Raw genomic sequence first — 14,592 nt, forward strand, 5'->3', positions numbered from 1 at the left:
GTTTTTTTTAAAATAATAACAATAGTTCCTGTTCCACATCTAGGTTTATGTGCACCTATATGCTTAGTAGTTCCTCACCCCTCTTTTATTGTCCATTCCAGGTCGCCCAACCACTGCCACAGTGTCCTTTCTCAGATCAAGATGAGCAGGTGACAGCAAAGGTTGCAAGGTTTTTAGATGGGCAATCAGAATAAGATCAACTATTCGGCTATTGATTCAAAACTCTAAAATGTATTTTATATAATTGACTTTTTATTTCTATTCTTTGTATATCGTATTGTTGTTTTATTGCTATAGTCAATGGCTGGCGCAAATAAAGATTCATTCATTCATTCATAGTTCCTGTTCGACATCTAGGTTTATGTGCACCTATATGCTTAGTAGTTCCTCACAGGAGCAATTTCAGGAATAAAGTTCTTCTTCTTTTTCTATATTGCACTTTTTGACAATTCAGAAGGAGGTAACCTGAGGTGGTTGACAGCGTCGGCAAGTAAAGAACATTATTCCTAAAATGCTCAGACACAGTAATGCTTCCCCCTCCCTGCCCCCCACTTCATGTAGCTTGGCTGAATCATCTGTTGGTATTGGTTTAGTTTTCATGGATGTATCCATTATTGGTTGAGCCAATTACCTATGTTATAAACCTTTGTGGACTACAGTTCATTTCATGTGTGTGTGTTTGTTTTTACTGAAATGATCCTTTGATATTTACATCCACCTTTCCCCATCCTCGTCCATTCTATTGTTACCCCCAACCCCAGGCTCTGATAGGTGAGAGACTCCAAGGGTACAAGGGGCTTACCAAATGTCCGCTTTCCTTGGAATGAGGAACAGCAAAGACTGTAATGTTTTAATAATAATAATAATAATAATAATAATAATAATAATAATTATACCCTGTCCATCTGGCAGGGTTTCCCCAGCCACTCTGAGTGGCTTACAGCACATACAAAAATGTAAAAGATGGTGATTCACAACCATTGTCTAGAGAAAGGGTTGCTGATGATAGCCATTACAATACAATTGCCCAGTTAGTAATGGAATCTCCCATCAACTTTTAACCCTTACTGGGCACAGGACCCAGCAAATGGGAAGGGACTCAGGCATCATACAGACTTCCCCCTTCCCATATAACACTAATCATTAAATAGATGCATCATTCTCTCTGTCTTTCTTGTTAGTTTTTAAAGATTCCTTACTGTGTTGCTTACAGCTATTTCATTTGTATTTTGGGTATTGATCTAAAATTTGCATGTTTGTAAACACTCTAATCATGGGCAATAAGACTGGAGAAACTTGCTGGGCTGTCCATTTAGCAGCATATGAAAAGCAAATGGTCCCTCCTACAATTATTAACACTTCATCAGGCATGACCAAATCTATAAATCTGAATGTCTAATTTTATCAAAATGAAATTAAACTCACCACATTTCCATAATAGTTTTCATTTCTTTTTTGGGGGTGGGGGTGGGAAGTTCCCACAAAAAATAGCATTTTTGTACTAATTTCTCCTAAAATTGGCATTTTGTCTAATTTAAACATTTCAGAAGCATTTTCTCTGTTATGGTCTTTTGTGTCATTTGCTTTAAATTATGCATGGTTTTCCCTAACATATACATCGTTTTTTAAAAAGTAGAATGTAGAACTACATTACAAAATTCAGGGATGTGTTTGAAGGATAGCTGTGTTTCTTTTTACAAGTTGTCTTGGGAACCGTAAATTAGATGAGTTCAACTCTGTTTTCATTAAGATGTGCACTGAATTGAACCAAAATGAATTTTCCCCTCATTCCTACACTCTCCTGGTACTGTTGCAAGCATTTCATCACAGTGACAATGCTTTCCATTTACCTAGACTGCTCCTAAAATGTTATGTCTGTGTCCATCATCAATTTTTAGATGAGGAGCAAAGGGACTGTGACACCTCAAACCACAAAGTGTAAGTCATGCTTCCCACTTCCTCTGATTTTTTCTCTTTAGCAGAGATACATTGTCTGCGTAATGGAACAACGCAACCAGACCAGTATCAAAGAGTTCGTATTTGTGGGATTCTCCAGCGATCGAGGCGCCAATTTGTGCCTCTTTGCAGTGGTTCTCTCCATGTACTTCATCACCCTGACAGGTAACACACTCATCATTGTGGCCATCCGTATCGACCCACGGCTCAGCACACCAATGTACTTCTTCCTGACCAATCTCTCTTTCTTGGACATCTGCTACACAACAAGTGTGGTGCCTCAACTGCTGGTTCATTTCCTGACTAGTCCAAAGACCATCTCCTTCAACAGATGCATGGCCCAGCTCTGTATCTCTTTGACCTTTGGCAGCATTGAGTTTATCCTGTTGGCAGCCATGGCTTATGACAGATATGTGGCTGTTTGCTATCCCTTGCATTATAAAGTCATCATGAATAGGACAGTGTGTATTCAGTTGGCACTAGCTTCCTGGATTGGTGGCTTCCTCAATGCTCTAGTGCAAACTGGGTTCACCATGCGCCTTCACTTCTGCACTTTCAACATCATCAACCACTTTGCTTGTGAAGTCCTGGGTGTTATCAAGTTAGCTTGCTCTGAGACCTTTATCAATGAGATCATGCTTATGGTGGCAGGGGTCATTGTGCTACTCATCCCCTGCATCTTGATAATGCTCTCTTACGTGTATATAATCCATGCTATCCTACACATCCAGTCTTCAGAAGGCCGGAACAGAGCCTTCTCCACATGTTCCTCTCTTTTTTTTTTTTTTTTTTTTTTTTTAAATAATATTTTATTGAGTTTTACAACAGAAACTTGAAACAACATTAAACAAACAACCTCAGAAAAACAACATAAAGAAAAAGAAAAGGAAAAAATAGAAAAGATAAGTATTACAACACACAAACACAAAACAGCAAAATACAACATAGAAAATAAAACATATTAAAGACAATTTTTGTCTCCTTGTATTCTTTACATTAACTTATTTCTCCGACTTCCCCAGGCCTTCCTTCTCTGTATTCCAAATCATATATTCTGTCTGCAAATTCTTGTCCTCTATCGTACTTTGATTTTCTAATACTCTTAAAGACTAATAGATAATTGCATTTCCTTAGTCTGACAAAATATTAAATCTTTCTCTGATCACTTTTTCCCAAATACCCATTCATCCTCAATCCGATGTCATCAAATGTTCGTTATCTTATAATGTTTCTGTAAATAATCCTTGAATTTCCTCCAATCTTCCTTCACCGTCTCTTCTCCCTGGTCTCTGATTCTGCCGGTCATTTCTGCCAATTCCATATAGTCAATAACTTTCATCTGCCATTCTTCCAGTGTGGGTAGCTGTTGAGTCTTCCAATACTGTGCGATGAGTATCCTTGCTGCTGCTGTAGCATACATGAAAAATGTCCTATCCTTCTTATGCACCTGTTGGCTAACCATACCCAGGAGAAAGGCCTCTGGTTTCTTCAAGAATGTGTATTTAAAAACTTTTTTCAACTCGTTATAAATCATCTCCCAGAATGCCTTTATCCTTGGGCATGTCCACCAAAGGTGAAAGAATGTACCTTCAACCTCTTGACATTTCCAACACTTATTGTCAGGTAAGTGGTAGATTTTTGCAAGCTTGACTGGTGTCATGTACCACCTGTATATCATTTTCATAATATTCTCTCTTAAGGCATTAGATGCTGTAAATTTCATACCAGTGGTCCATAACTTTTCCCAGTCAGCAAACATTATGTTATGACCCAAATCCTGGGCCCACTTAACCATCACTGATTTCACTTCCTCATCTTGTGTATTCCATTTCAACAGCAAGTTATACATTCTTGACAGAATCTTAGTTTTGGGTTCTAACAATTCTGTTTCCAATTTTGATTTTTCCACCTGGAAACCAATTTTTCTATCCATTTTGAAAGCCTCCATTATTTGGTGATAATGAAGCCAATCTCGAACTTTACTTTTTAATTTATCGTAACTCTGTAATTTCACTCGATCACCATCTTGCTCTAAAATCTCCCAATATTTTGGCCAATTGGCCTCCATATTAAGTTTTTTTAGTGCTTTTGCTTCCATTGGGGACAACCACCTTGGAGTCTTATTTTCAAGCAAGTCTTTATACCTCATCCAAACTTTAAACAATGCATTTCTGACAATGTGAATTTTAAACATTTTATGCACTTTAACCTTGTCATACCATAAGTATGCATGCCAACCAAAAGCATTATTAAATCCTTCTAAGTCCAACATGTCAGTGTTTTCAAGAAGTAGCCATTCTTTTAGCCAGCAAAAAGCTGCTGCTTCATAATAAAGTTTCAAATCTGGCAGGGCAAAGCCCCCTCTTTCCTTAACATCAGTTAATATTTTAAATTTTATCCTTGGCTTTTTGCCCTGCCAGACAAATCTAGATATATCCTTTTGCCACTTCCTGAAACAGTCAGTTTTGTCTATAATTTGCAATGTCTGGAATAGAAACAACATTCTTGGCAGTACATTCATCTTTATCGCGGCAATACGACCCATTAACGAGAGTTTCAAATTAGACCATATTTCTAGATCTTTCTTTATCTCCGACCAACATTTATCATAGTTATCTTTATATAAGTTCCCATTTTTAGCAGACATGATAATTCCCAAATATTTCACTTTTTTCACTACTGTCAATCCTGTCTCATTCTGAAACCTTTCTTTCTCAATTTCTGTTAAGTTCTTTGTCAAAACCTTGGTTTTAACTTTGTTTAATTTAAACCCTGCCAATCGACCAAACTCTTGAATCAATTCTAAGACTCTTTTTACACTGGATTCTGGCTCCTGCAGTGTCAAAACTAAATCGTCTGCAAATGCTCTTAATTTATATTGTTTAGATCCGACCTGTATCCCTCTGATCAGTTGGTCCTTTCTAATCATATTCAGCAGCACCTCCAGGACTGATATAAAAAGTAAAGGGGAAATTGGGCACCCTTGTCTTGTACCTTTCTCTATTCTGAACTCCTCAGTTATTACATTATTTACAATTAATTTAGCTTTTTGTTCAGAATAGATTGCACTTATACCATTCTCAAATTCTTGGCCTACTCCCATACCTTGGAGATTCTTCTTCAAAAAGCTCCAAGAAATATTGTCGAAGGCCTTCTCCGCATCCACAAATATCAAAACTGCTTTTGTATTTATTTTTTCCTCCAAAAATTCCAATATATCAATTATATTCCTCACATTGTCAGATAGATGTCTTCCTGGGAGAAAACCTGCTTGATCTTTATGAATCTCCTTTATTAATACTTTCTTAAATCTTCTAGCCAAAATGTCTGCAAAGATTTTGTAATCCACATTCAATAGCGATATTGGGCGGTAGTTTTTAAGTTGATGTTTTTCAGTCTCTATCTTCGGTATAAGCGTGACAAAAGCTTCCTTCCACGTTTCTGGTGCTTTTTTCCCCTGAAGTATTTCATTACAGACATCTTTCAACGGCTGAATTAACCAGTCCTTCAATACTTTGTAGTATTTAGCAGTCAGTCCGTCCGGTCCTGGGGACTTGCCTAGTTGCATATTCTGAATGGCACTCTGAATTTCTTGATCTGTTATCCTATCACTCAGATTCAATCTGCTTTCTTGAGATATTTTCGATAGCCCATTCTCTTTCAAAAATTCCTCTATATCTGCTTCATTCTGGGGTTGCTGAAAGTAAAGCTGTTTGAAGTATTTTTGAAAGGCAGTCCTTATTTCCACTGGGTTCTGTATATTTCTTCCTTCCACTTCCAAATTTGTTATCGTGTTCTGTTTTTGTCTCTTCTTTATTTGCCATGCCAATAACTTTCCACATTTGTTTGCTGACTCAAATGTCCGTTGTCTCATTTGCCTTATTTTCCATTCAATTTCTTGATTAATCATTTGCATATATTCAACTTGATATAACTTAATTTCTCTTAAAATTTCCTGTGATTTTGGTTTTACTCTTAGTCTCTTTTCTCCCTCATTGATTTTCTCAAGGATCTTTTCTCTTTTTTCCTTTTGTAGTCTCTTCTTGACCGTATTCTGTTGAATCAGAAACCCCCTCATAACAGCTTTACTTGCGTCCCATACCGTTCTTTTCTCCACCGTAGTGTTTAAATTTATCTCAAAATAGTCCTTCAGGGTTTTCTGGGCCTTCTTAGTTATTTCCTCGTCTCTAAACAGAGCGTCATTCATCCTCCATCTAAAGGAACCAGTTGGTATTAAGTTCATTACCATCTTAACAGCATTATGGTCGGAACAAGTCTTTGGGCAGATTACCGCTTTTTTTGTCTTCGGTGCCAGTCCTCTCGTGATCCATATCTGGTCGATTCTTGTCCAGGTCATTTTGGCTTCAGAGAAGAAAGTACCCTCTTTTCCTAGAGGGTTTTTAGTTCTCCAAATGTCCACCAAATCCAGGTTATCAGTCAATTCAAAAAAGGTTTTTGGAAGTCTCCCATCTTTGGTGACTACCTGTCGTTGTGCCTTGTCCATATTTGTTGAAACTACTCCATTCATGTCACCCATCAACATCACATTGTATTCCAAATAATCCATCAATGTCTCATGCAACTTCTTGAAAAACTCGGATTTTCCATCATTAGGTGCGTACACACCTACTATCAGATATTTTTGTCCATAGTATTGGATTTCAATTGCCAAATATCTCCCTTGTTCATCTTTGAACATAAACTTTGGTGAGAGGCTCTCTTTAGCATATATTACAACCCCTCTTTTTTTTACTTTATCAGATGAGATAAATTCTTGGCCCAATCTTTTATTAATTAAAATTTTCCTATGGAGCCTTGTCACATGTGTTTCTTGTAAGCAAATTAAGTCCAATTGTTCCTTTTTTAAAATATGAAAGATCGATTTTCTCCGTCGAATCGAGTTAAGACCATTGCAGTTCCAACTTAAAATTTGCAGAGACATGGTGAATTTATTCTATTATGTTCCTCCAGTTGCTCCCAATGTCTTATCCTTATCTGTCGAATCCGGTGGTGTCTTTTTCTTCCGAGTCCTCTTTGGTTTTGCTCCTGTCACGCCTTCACTCCCTTCCTCTGATGATTCCGATGGGTCTGTTACTTTTAAAGTTCCCTTCTGTAGGTCCTCCTCGTAGGTTTCTAGGAATATATTCTTATCCTCCACTGATTTTATCTTTATCTTTCTTCCCTTGATACTGAAAGAAATTCCTTCCGGGAATTCCCACCTGAAGATGATGTTGTTTTTTCTTAGTTGGGTAACCAGATCCTTGTAGTTTGACCTCAGGTCCAAAAGAAATTTTGGAATATCTTTAAAGATCTCAGCTTTAGATTGATTAATTACCAAGGGTTTTTGAAAATGTAGTCCAAGAACCTTGTCTCTTTCTTCTTTGGTTCGAAACGTAATCAAACAGTCTCTAATTTTGATCCTTTTGCTTGTTCTTCCCAATCGAAAGGCACTCAAGATCTTGAATTCCTCTTTCTCGGATTCCAAGTTCCAAAATTTCTCAAATTCTTGTGTAAGAAGGTCCCGCAGGTTTCCTTCTTCAATTTCTGGTATATTTCTAATTCTCAAATTCGTTTGTCTCTCTTTCAGGTCCAGCATAGAAAATTTTGCTCTATATTCCTCTAGTTGTCTGTTCATCGGTGGTAATTTCTCCTCAGTGGCAACTGCAACTTCCTTTGCCTCCTCAGCAATTTTTCTTGTCTCGGCCGATACTTCCAGTAATTCCTTAATTGAAGCTGTATTTTGCTTTATATTTGCAGAATTTTGTTCTATTTTTTGGAAGGCCTCTGTTACTCCTTTATTTGTTTCAGTAACCTGGCTTTTTAATTCCGTAACTTGTCTTTTAGTGTCTGCCAGTTCTTCTGTCAGTTTGTCTAAGGATCCCTGTATCCTTGCAAATCCTGCCGTAATAAGGTCTTCTGCTCCCGACATTACTTTAACTTTAGGTGTAACAGAGGCACTTCCTGTAGGTTCTGGGAAGGATCCCCTCCTTCCCGTGTGAAAAGATTTGCCAGATCTTGTTGTTTTGTCTTGGAATTGCTGTACTTTCCCTCTTTCCTCTGCCATAAGCCGACTGTTTCAAGGTTATTCTGCAGCTGAAACTTGTTATCTACTCCAAAATAAACAGTGGAAGTTTTTCTCAGTTATTTTGTAGCTCTGTAACAATTCCAGTAACCACCAGGGGGACCTAGCAGATGTTGCAGCTGAAGGGATAATATGTCTCCCACTCTCCTTTCACAGCAAACTTGTATCAGTAATGTTCCCTCTCAATATCCACAACTCACAACTCCATATCCATTACTCCAGTCCTTATAAAAAGTCCTTTTGAGCACTTCCACAGTCCATATGGCTTAACTTTCAAATTTGACAGATCAGGACCAGGAGTCCAGGCAGTGAGCTTTATAGTAAACTTCTTTCAATGCAGGCAATAAAAAAAAAAGTTTTTTAAACTCCCCCCCCTCTTTCCCTGCTTCCCGAGGGGGGGGGATTTCTCTCCAAAGACTTCAGATTTCAACCCTTTCGAACTTTATTTTATAGGGTTTTTAGTCCTCACGTCTTTGCTTTCCAATGTTTACAGGCGGAAGGCTGGCTCCCTGTTTAAACCTTTCCGCTTCGGTGTCATATTACGTTGTTAATTTAAGTCCGATTTAAGTCCAATTACTTCTCAATTCTTGCTTAATTTCATCAGATCCTTTAAAATATTTGTATTTTTCCTACTCACGGATCCTTCTTTTTAGTCCCGATTGCACAGGGAAAAGTTGAGCGCTGCTCCGATCACAGCTGCGCGACGTCACTCCGAAAAAGAAGCGATTGACTCTCAGCACCGCTTCAACCCCCGCCACGCTCCGGAGCTCTTACTGAGCCCCGGAGACGTTTTGGGAGAGCGCTGTTGGTGCCCACCGAGTCCCACGGACGTAGACCTCCTCCGTCCACGTTTCCAAGGGTCCCCCGCGTCGCCGTAGCGGTAGAACCCTGTTTTTTTCGGAGCTTCCCCCTCCGGTGCTCAGCAGGGGGCCGCCATGATCGATGGCGCTCAACCAGGAAGTTTTTCCACATGTTCCTCTCACCTAACTGTCGTCACCTTCTGCTATGGAACAGCTGCATTTGCTTATATGAATCCCAGAACAAACACTTCACCCAACCAAGACAAGATGTTGGCTTTCGTATATGCTGTGGTCACTCCAATGCTTAATCCTATCATCTATAGTTTAAGGAACAAGGAAGTCAAAGGAGCCTTGGCTAAAGCAGTAAGGAAAAACGTCCCTACGGAAAGCTAAAGAACCATTTGTAAAAATTTATATAGCAGCATTAAAATATGTACAATGGTAATCAGATATTTAACTGATGCAAGTTCAAAATCAAATATAAGCTCTATCTGCTCTTGCCTTTGGGAGGTTGGGGACTGATTTACATATGCATGCACAACTCTTAATGAGTCCACACAATGACTGGCAATTGAATGTTAACTTCTGAACCCATTGGAAAGCATGATGTTGATATAATAGAATCATAGAATTGTATAGATGGAAGGAAGCACAAGGCTCATGTAGTCCAACCCCTTGCAATACAGGAAGAAATCTTTCACCCAAAATTGGACTTGATATAAGCAATGTGTGGTGCAAGATTCCAGGGATTCCAGGGACACACCCAGGGTTCATGTTTCCTTCAGGAATGAGGCAGGGTGGAGAATGTGGTGTTTTTATGATATATGGTTTATTTACACACACACACACACACACACGTTCTGAGCCTATGACAGATGGATTCACAGCATCACCACTCCAAAAGGGTGTTGTTTCTCCCATAGCCACAGCCTTGGATTCAAACAGACATCAGGCATTGCTCTTGCCTCTGTCTTCTCCCAACTTGCTGCTTTATATTGGGTTCAAATCACTGCAACTTTCAACTGTAAACTCTGACTCTGTCTTTCTAATTATTCATGTGTTGCCTTTTCCCACAGAGGCGTTGCTGGTGGGAGTGGATGGGAGTTGTAGTTCAATCAGAACAATGTCACTCTGCTGACAGGGGACAACAAAGTATCCTAAGTACCCAGTAGCCATCAATATAAAGGGGAAGATTGTTGGATTGCACTGTGGGTGAGCGAGTAAATAAACACACTGCCTTGATCTTGACTTTCCTGAAATATTGTGCAAACTGTAGATTAGTGAAGTGCTGAGAATTATGTTACAGATCCAAATCACCCATAATTTCCCAGCCAGATCTAAAGTTTGCAGAGTTACCAAGGAGAGAGTGACTAATTTTATATAAAATAAATTTTATTAATCTTCAATTAATAACATTCCAATTAATAACAAATCAAATCTTGCCACATCATAATACAAACAATAAAGCCAATTATACATTCCAAATTAATTTTTTAAGGGGGCTTCCCATGTTCTGGCTGTTGGGAGAAAGTTTCTTTCACTTGTTCCTGCTTCCTTCCCTGTTGTTTTTCCCCAGTTTCATAATTCTGATCTTAACCCATTGTCCTATCCTCACAATCACTGGTGTATGACTTTCTATCGTGTTTAACAAACCCATATGTAAGGGGCATTTTATTTTGTGTTGTTATCCGTCAATTGATTTTCAGTGCAGTCCCCTCCAGTGGCCCCCCTTTCATTCCACAGTCTTATCTTCAAGGGCTCTGGGCTCTCTTCCAGCTTTCCTTCATTTAATAAGATTTATGGCACAGCAATTTTCAGTTTTTTAAAGTGGGATCATCTTAATAGTTGACCCTGGTTGTAGGCAGGCCACAGCGCCGAGGGCCTTCTGGCGGTTCCCTCATTGCAAGAAGTAAGGTTACAGGGAACCAGGCATAGGCCCTTCTCGGTAGTGGCGCCTGCCCCGTGGACAGCCCTCCCAGCAGATGTCAAGGCAATAAACAACTATTTTACTTTTAAAAGACAACTGAAGGCAGCCCTCTTTAGGGAAGTTTTTAATGTCTAATGCTGTATTGTTTTTAATATTCAGTTGGAAGCCGGCCAGAGTGGCTGGGAAAACCCAGCCAGATGGGCGGGGTATAAATAAATTATTATTATTATTATTATTATTATTATTATTATTATTATTAAACCTGCCCCCCCCCCCCGGTGTGGGTAGAGCCATCACCCTCATGCCAGGGTGGCACCATGATCACCCAGGGCTATTGCCTAATCAATTTGAAGAGGTGATCATGGGGGAATGTATAAAAGCAGCAGTGTGACGTGTGCCAAGCATCTGCTTCATGCTGCTGAACACCCACCCTCCCTTTAATTTAAGTGTCCTTTGGCCTTGCTTTGGACTTTGGTTGGTTGCCCGTCTTGGGTTGGGGACAGGATAGGAATTTTTCCATTTGGCGAATTGGCATGGGCCACTTGGTTTTTGCCTACGTCTTAGCAATTGTCTCTTAGCGATTGTCACAACTTTGTAAGGTTTGGTGGTTAGGCATTGGCTTATTGTTGAGTGGAGGAGGGGAGGTCGGCCATCGCCTGACCCTCCATGGCTCAAGGGTATCCTCTTAAAGGAATCCAGGGCCTGGATCTTGTCTGAAGTCCACTTGAGGGGCTAAGGCCATGGCAGGCCTCTGGGAACACCAGGGGAGATGCAGGTGGGTTCCTCCGAAGCAGTCTCCCTTTGGGTGGTTTACCCTTACAGACTTCCTGCAAAGGGGGCAGGAGGCAGATATTGTCTTTTGCCAATGCCTAAGCCAATACCGCTCTCATTTCCTGTAATCAATAAAGTTGTGGCCAAAAAAATTGCCCAATGACCTTAAACAAAAATTCTGTGTCTGTGTGAATTTATTTATGTTAATGGGAGGTTGGCTTGAGGGTCTTGCCACGCAACAGGCTGATGTTCCAAATATGAGTCTTCCATAGAAAAGCAATGCCGTAGGGTATATTTCACAATCAGTAATTATTTGGTTCCTCTAGAATTCAAGCTTGCTCTCGCCCCAGGCCCTAGAGGAAGCTCGCAAAGATCAAATAGTCACCCTCACTTTCACATTAAATCATATATAACAATAATCCATGCAAGCAAACACAGTTTTGTTTGTGAAATATTCCCCAATTATAATCCATTGAGTGTCTTCAGCCCCCTGTGAGGGGAGGCCGTTTCTTTTTCTCCTGCGCCACAGCCTGTGTCATTTTCTCAACCCGTACTGCATACATATCTGATCTTGTTTTTGCCAGTTCTAATTGGGGCTCTCCACAGAGGACCGCACGGCCAAGCATCAAATTCTCTAGTTTTACAGTTTCTCCTGCATTCTGTTTAGATAACTGATTCTTTCTTAGTGAAGTTCACCAAATCATGAAGTAGCAAATGTAGAAATGTAGAAAAAGAAACAGCCGCTCACCCCACTTAAATTGAAGCACAACGATGAAAGACCCTTTCAGATCAAAGCCTTGGCACCCAGTGATGATTTATTTAGCAGGGTTTTTTTTAATCACCTTCTTTCCAGAACACACCTGTTTTTTAGTCCAAACTTTAATAATTTTTTGAAGAAGTGGGATCCACCTGCTCATTGAGATGACTCTGGAGAGTTTCCAATTCGTGCAGTGCTCAGCACCCAGCGTCCCTGACCTGCATTCTGTAGAGACTGGCAGTTATTGGGTGACAAAGGAGAGGGTGACTAATAATCACTATAATAAGTATGTAGTATAGATCTGCAGATTAAAACAGAGTTTGAAGAAGTGAGCATAGTAGATACCCTTTAAAGATTTTGTGGTTTCCCGGGAGATGATCAAATGGAATAAATTCCAGGAGTGTTTGGATTAAGGGGGCTTGTACACTGAATGCATAATCTCCCTTCCAAGTTGTAATATGGAAGAGACTCAGCTGACTTTCCCCATTGCTTTGGCCAAAGCTCCTTTAACGTCCTTATTTCTCAGACTATAAATGATAGGGTTCAGCATGGGGGAGACCAGAGCATAGAAAACTGAGGCTCTCTTTTCCTGGTCAGCCACACGGCTGGACTGGGGCTGCAAGTAGGTGAAGTCAATGGTGCTGTAGAACAATGTGACAACAGTGAGGTGGGTAGCACAGGTGGAGAAAGCTCGTTGCCATCCCCTTGCTGAGTGCATGCTGAGCACCACCCTGGCAATGTGGATGTAAGAGATCACTATAAAAGTGAAAGGGAAAATGAGCACAATGACACTCAGGGCAAAGATGAGGACTTTTACTATATGGGTGTCCATGCAAGCCAGCTGCAACACAGCAGGCTCCTCACAAAAGAAATGGTTGATCTGGTTGGGCCCACAGAAGGGGAAATTTATAGTGACAACTGTCAGCGCTGCAGCATTGAAGAAGCCACCTAACCAACAGGCTCCTGCCATCTGGATACACACTTGCATCCTCATGATGATTGGGTACTGCAGTGGTTGACATATGGCCACGTAGCGATCATATGCCATGAGAGCCAGGATGAAGCACTCAGTCATCCCACAAGACAGAGTCAGGTTGAGCTGGGCCATGCATCTACTGAAGGTAATGATATTTATTCCAGAGGCCAGGTGGACAAGCATCTGAGGGACAGTAATGATTGTGAAGAGCATGTCCAGAAAAGAGAGGTTACCAATGAAAAAGTACATGGCTGTATGAAGGCGTGAGTCAACCCACACCAAGTAGATGATGAGGCTGTTCCCAAACATGGTAGCCAGAGTTACAGCTGAGCAGACCACCAAGAGGACTTGCTGCAATGTGGGGTGAGTAGTGAAGCCAAGAAGAATGAATTCATTCACTGATGTCCAATTCTGTCTCCACATCTTTCTCATCAGATACCATCTGCAATGATAAAAGTAACTGTGATGACAGGAAATGCTATTTCCAATGCAACACACCTAACCAAGTTGATATCACACAACATGTATTTCTTGAGAGCTTTTGGTCTGACTGGCTGAAGTCTCTGCTTCTTTTTCACTGCCTCTGGTTCCTATATTTCTCAGCTATTTCTCATGGCTTCTAACAGTCCTGGCTGTCATCTTTGCTCATCACACTACAAGCTCATGTATGTCAGCTCTATACTTTATCCATCTATGGGTACTGAACAGTTTTGTTTTTTTTAATAGATCACAGTTTCAAATGGGAACGAAGGAGAGAAATGGGCCACAAAACCTATGGCTCAGGACTGCAATACCTCAAGTACTACGTCTCCCCACTCCCAAGATTCTGTGATCATAATCAGAGGCCCTTATTTTTTTAGACATCTTCCACCTGGCATCTAGTTCTGTGCATAGAAAATTGGACACACATTCAGGTTATAATGCTATACAACAATTACCTAGGAGTGCATCCCATTGAACCTTCTTGGTAATAGCACCGCCCCTGTGGAACGCCCTCCCATCAGATGTCAAGGAGATAAGTAACTATACAACTTTTAGAAGACATCTGAAGGCAGTCCTATATAGGAAAGTTTTAAACACTTACTCTTTTATTATATTTGGATATGCTGAAAGCTGCCCAGAGTGGTTGGGGCAGCCCAGTCATATGGGTGGGGTACTACTACTACTGCTAAATTATTTCAAGGTCATCAGTTTTAAAAGTCCTTCACTGAAATCTGTAGTTATACTGCTGTTATTCAATTTAATTAATCCCCCCTTTTTTTGCCCATTATGAGAACTTAGCCAAATAGATACCTGCTCCTTTTAGACATTGTCTACTTGTAC

The 14,592-nt window shown here is 40.2% G+C and overlaps 3 protein-coding genes across 3 annotated transcripts in view; 2 read left to right on the plus strand and 1 right to left on the minus strand.

Annotated features, from left to right (window-relative positions):
• LOC310662094 (vomeronasal type-2 receptor 26-like) overlaps nt 1-14,592 on the plus strand; it is a gene marked incomplete at both ends in the record, with an annotated part of 371,804 nt that overhangs the window by 66,287 nt on the left and 290,925 nt on the right. The gene's annotated exons all lie outside the window — the stretch shown is intronic.
• Nucleotides 2,001-9,231, plus strand: LOC310663396 (olfactory receptor-like protein OLF3; the record flags this gene model as incomplete). The annotated part of the gene is given in 2 exon segments (XM_083411215.1): nt 2,001-2,720; nt 8,998-9,231. Coding segments are annotated over 2 exon segments (954 nt in total).
• On the minus strand, nt 12,763-13,692 carry LOC310662504 (olfactory receptor 2D2-like; the record flags this gene model as incomplete). The annotated part of the gene is made up of 1 exon (XM_083409440.1): nt 12,763-13,692. One exon carries the CDS (start codon nt 13,690-13,692, stop codon nt 12,763-12,765), a length of 930 nt encoding a protein of 309 aa, XP_083265566.1.

Source organism: Podarcis tiliguerta (genome assembly GCF_965153285.1).
Source record: "Podarcis tiliguerta genome assembly, chromosome: 13".
Lineage (NCBI taxonomy): Eukaryota > Metazoa > Chordata > Lepidosauria > Squamata > Lacertidae > Podarcis > Podarcis tiliguerta.